Consider the following 4,131-nt stretch of genomic DNA (forward strand, 5'->3'; position numbering starts at 1 on the left):
AGCAGCAGCAGCGGCGGCAGCGACAGCGGCGGCGGCAGCGACAGCGGCGGCGGCAGCGACAGCGGCGGCGGCAGCGACAGCGGCGGCGGCAGCGACAGCGGCGGCGGCAGCAGCAGAAGCAGTGGCAGCAGCAGCAGCAGCGGCAGCAGCAGCGGCAGTAGCAGCAGCAGCGGCAGCAGCAGCGGCAGCAGCAGTAGCAGGAGTAGGAGTAGTGATAGTAGTCGCAGCAGCAGCAGCAACAACAGCAGCAGCAGTAGCAGTAGGAGTAGGAGTAGTGGTAGTAGCAGCAGAAGCAGCAGCAGCAGAAGCAGCAGCTGCAGCAGCAGCAGTAGCAGTAGCAGTAGGAGTGGTAGTAGTGGTAGTAGTGGTAGTAGTAGTAGTAGTCGTAGTAGTAGTAGTAGTAGTAGTGGTAGTAGTGGTAGTAGTCGTAGTAGTCGTAGTAGTAGTAGTAGTAGTAGTAGTAGTAGTAGCAGTAGCAGTAGTAGTAGTAGCGGCGGCGGCAGCGGCAGCTGCGGCGATGGCGGCGGCAGCAGCGGCGGCGGCGGCAGCAGCAGCGGCAGCGGCAGCAGAAGCGGCGGGGCGGCAGCAGCAGCGGCGTCGGCAGCAGCAGCAGCAGCAGCGACAGGAGCAGCAGCGGCGGCAGCGGCAGCGGCGGCAGCGACGGCGGCGGAAGCGGTAGCGGCGGAAGCGGTAGCGGCGGAAGCGGCAGCGGCGGAAGCGGCAGCGGCAGCGACGGCGGCAGCAGCAGCAGTAGTAGCAGTAGGAGTAGGAGTAGGAGTAGCAGCAGCAGCAGGAGCAGTAGCAGGAGCAGTAGTAGGAGTAGTGGTAGTAGTAGCAGCAGCAGCAGCAGCAGCAGCAGTAGCAGTCGGAGTAGTAGTAGTGGTAGTGGTAGTAGTGGTAGTAGCAGCAACAGCAGCAGCAGCAGTAGGAGTCGTAGTAGTAGTAGTGGTAGTAGTGGTAGTGGTAGTAGTGGTAGTGGTAGTAGTGGTAGTAGTAGTGGTAGTAGTGGTAGTAGTGGTAGTGGTGGTAGTGGTGGTAGTGGTGGTAGTGGTAGTAGTGGTAGTAGTGGTAGTCGTGGTAGTCGTGGTAGTAGTGGTAGTCGTGGTAGTCGTGGTAGTCGTGGTAGTGGCGGTAGTAGTAGTAGTAGTCGTAGTAGTGGTTGTGGTGGTAGTGGTGGTAGTGGTGGTAGTGGTAGTAGTGGTGGTAGTTGTGGTAAACTACTATAATTTTTCTTGCTAGCTAGTTACATCATAGTAGTAGTAGTAGTAGTAGTAGTAGTAGTAGTAGTAGTAGTAGTAGTAGTCGTAGTAGTGGTAGTGGTGGTAGTGGTCGTAGTGGTCGTAGTGGTAGTAAGTGTAGTAGTGGTAGTAGTGGTAGTGGTGGTAGTGGTAGTAGTGGTAGTAAACTACTATAATTTTTCTTGCTAGCTAGTTACATCATAGAAAAGCAAATCCCAAATCATGTAAAACATATTAAAATCTGGGTCTAGTTTTATTGCAAGAAGTTCTATAAAATCAAAAAATTAAATACATTTCTTTCTAGTTTTGTGTTCCCTTCCCCACCTGCAACTTTCTCATTTTGACAAATTGGTTTTTTCTACTTTGTTTGGTGAGTTGTATTTTCTGTTTGTATTCATTATTCTAGTGACAAACCTCACTGAGTTGTATTATATGACCTATCAGTTCTTAAGTATAACAAATACTTTTGTATATATGTATGTACAATATGTAATGCAAGCTTGTGTCATTTTATATGCAAACTATACAATATGTTTGGATCATATAAATAAACTAAGTATTGGGTTTTACTGTGCAAGTAACATCGGGCCTTATGAGTATACCATTTTCCTTTATTCTTCTCTTTTTCGGGTATTTTCTTTGTTATAGTTCATGCTTATTTAAGAAAATTGATAACTATTGTAAAATGACATTATTTTGTCTTGAAATGGTGTGGCTAAAGGATTCTTGATGCAAACAATTTCACTGGAGGGTTCCTTCTGACTCTCACTAATCTCGCTGAACGGTAAGAGTCAATGTGTACTATAATTCTATATATGAAATGATCAAGATATTTTGGTTGAATAATCATTAGTATTATGTCACTTTAATCTCATTGCAGAAGGATTAGTAGCGACAACTTCACAAGAAAGATACCTGCGTTTGGCAATTGGCGATACCTATGTAAAGCTTTTCCACTTGCAATGTTTTATGTTATCATTTTTAATTACCTTCTCCATTTTCTGTTTACACTTTGTAGCATTGTTAATTTTATCTTGATTTTTAGACTATCTTTTCTTAGATGATTTTTTCTCTAACTTATTTATGTCTAATATTTTTTTTTTCATTAATCTACCTTGGGTGAGCTTAGTGATGATTGGAAGTCATTACTATGAAGCAAACTTGTTTCTGAGACTTAAGACTTATGTGTTGTTATACATTTGCAGTACCCTTCCTTTAAACAAATTTTTGTCTTTCTCATTTAGATTATAAATAATAGAAACGGTTCTGTATTGCTGCTTGTTGGACTTAGAAGTTATTTGTCAGTTTCCACTTTCAAGACCTGCACTCTTTAAAAATTACATATTATTTTCCATTTTTGTGAAAGTAGAAAATTATTGTTTGGACAACTTACATTAATTTTGTTTCTGTGCTGCCAACTTGAAGTATTTGAAATGTCACAATTAGGAATGGAAGTAGTTTTAAATCCCAGTGAGATGTTCTTAAGTGAGGAGTATTCAGGCTCATATGTTTTAGCGGTGGTTGTTGCAGTTACTATGGATGGATCTCAAAGTTTTCTTGTAGAGATTCAGGTAGCATTTCTATAGTTTGATGACATTATTTTTCCATGTTGGAGATTCTGATTTACATTTTAAAACACTCGATCATGCTCTTTGATGGTTTTTTTTTTTTTTTTTTGCAGTTTATTTTAATATTGATTATGCTCATGTTGCCATTTACGGACCAAAAGCAAACCGTTGAAGCAAACCACGACCACATCCCTGCTGAAGCCTCCCTCACGCAGCTAAAGCACACCATGACCACACCCGTGTTGAAGTTGTTGGGTCTCTCGTCCCTCCCCCTCTGTTTATCTCTCCTGCTGGCTATGAGCAAGAACAGAAGACCTCTGTATCTCTGTGAGAGGTATAGTTTGTGTTTTTTTTTTCAGATTTCAATATCAAGTAAACATTTTGAATATTATCAGTATATATATATGTGTGTGCTTGTGTTAAAATTATTTCTAAAATCCTGACTTTCATATGTTTGTCTCTCATTTTTTAGATTGAGCGTAATTTTCTCAGAGCTTGTGTTTGTGAGAACTAGTTTTGTCAGAGAGAAAGGTGTTGAAAAACTCAATCTTCGAGTTGTAATTTTTGAGTATGTACTATTGCTTTGTGTGACTGGAACCAAGTAATTTTAGTTGTGTTTCTTCTCTTAATTTCTCTGTTATTTTTCATTTCTGCTTTCATGCTACTTCTTTTGTGTTAAATCTAAGTGTTTTAAATCATGGATTTGGAGTAGTTAATCCTCAGTGTGCCTTAGAGTTTGGTTGTTTGGGCCTATGGGAAATTTGTCATGTTCTGTATGTCATTATCTTTTGTGGCATTTTTGGCTTGTTGGTCTTATTTCTTCTATGACAGACTTTGTATTTTTATGTTTTCTTATTTTGATGAATATATTTGGATACTGCCTTGGAATTTTTTTCAGCATATGATTATCTTATTTCTATTTGGTTGGAGGTCTATAAATAAGAGTCCCCTTTTCATTTTGTATTTCTATTTGATTGTGATTATGTTGGTTCTTGTGAGTGTTGAAGAACATGTTTGAAGGGTTCCCTTTCTTATTTCCTTTCTGTGCACAGTAGCTATTTGTTTAGTTGATTTTTCTTAGTTTGAATGCCTCCATGCACGACTAATATGAAGGGTTAAGTAAGGTATATACTTATTCAAACTACTGGATAGATTGAGATTCTTGACTCATTGGAATTAATTCACCCAAAGTAAATGGAACTTTTAGGTAAATTAAGAGTGATTTTAAAATAAATTAATTAACCATATAACTATTGAGTATTCTCTTGACAACAACACTTAGTCAATACCTTACTATTTGTATTTTTTAGTGTCTTTAGTTCTGT

At 40.4% G+C, this 4,131-nt stretch overlaps 1 protein-coding gene across 1 annotated transcript; it reads left to right on the plus strand.

Moving 5' to 3' along the window:
* The first annotated feature begins 517 nt into the window (after positions 1-517).
* LOC133805895 (uncharacterized) lies at positions 518-3,411 on the plus strand. The gene is made up of 6 exons (XM_062244038.1): positions 518-675; positions 1,960-2,022; positions 2,119-2,180; positions 2,664-2,809; positions 2,920-3,140; positions 3,279-3,411. The coding sequence occupies exons 1-6, from the start codon at positions 518-520 to the stop codon at positions 3,409-3,411; spliced, it is 783 nt and encodes a 260-aa protein (XP_062100022.1).
* The last annotated feature ends 720 nt before the right edge of the window (positions 3,412-4,131 follow it).

Source organism: Humulus lupulus, chromosome X (genome assembly GCF_963169125.1).
Source record: "Humulus lupulus chromosome X, drHumLupu1.1, whole genome shotgun sequence".
Taxonomy (NCBI): domain Eukaryota; kingdom Viridiplantae; phylum Streptophyta; class Magnoliopsida; order Rosales; family Cannabaceae; genus Humulus; species Humulus lupulus.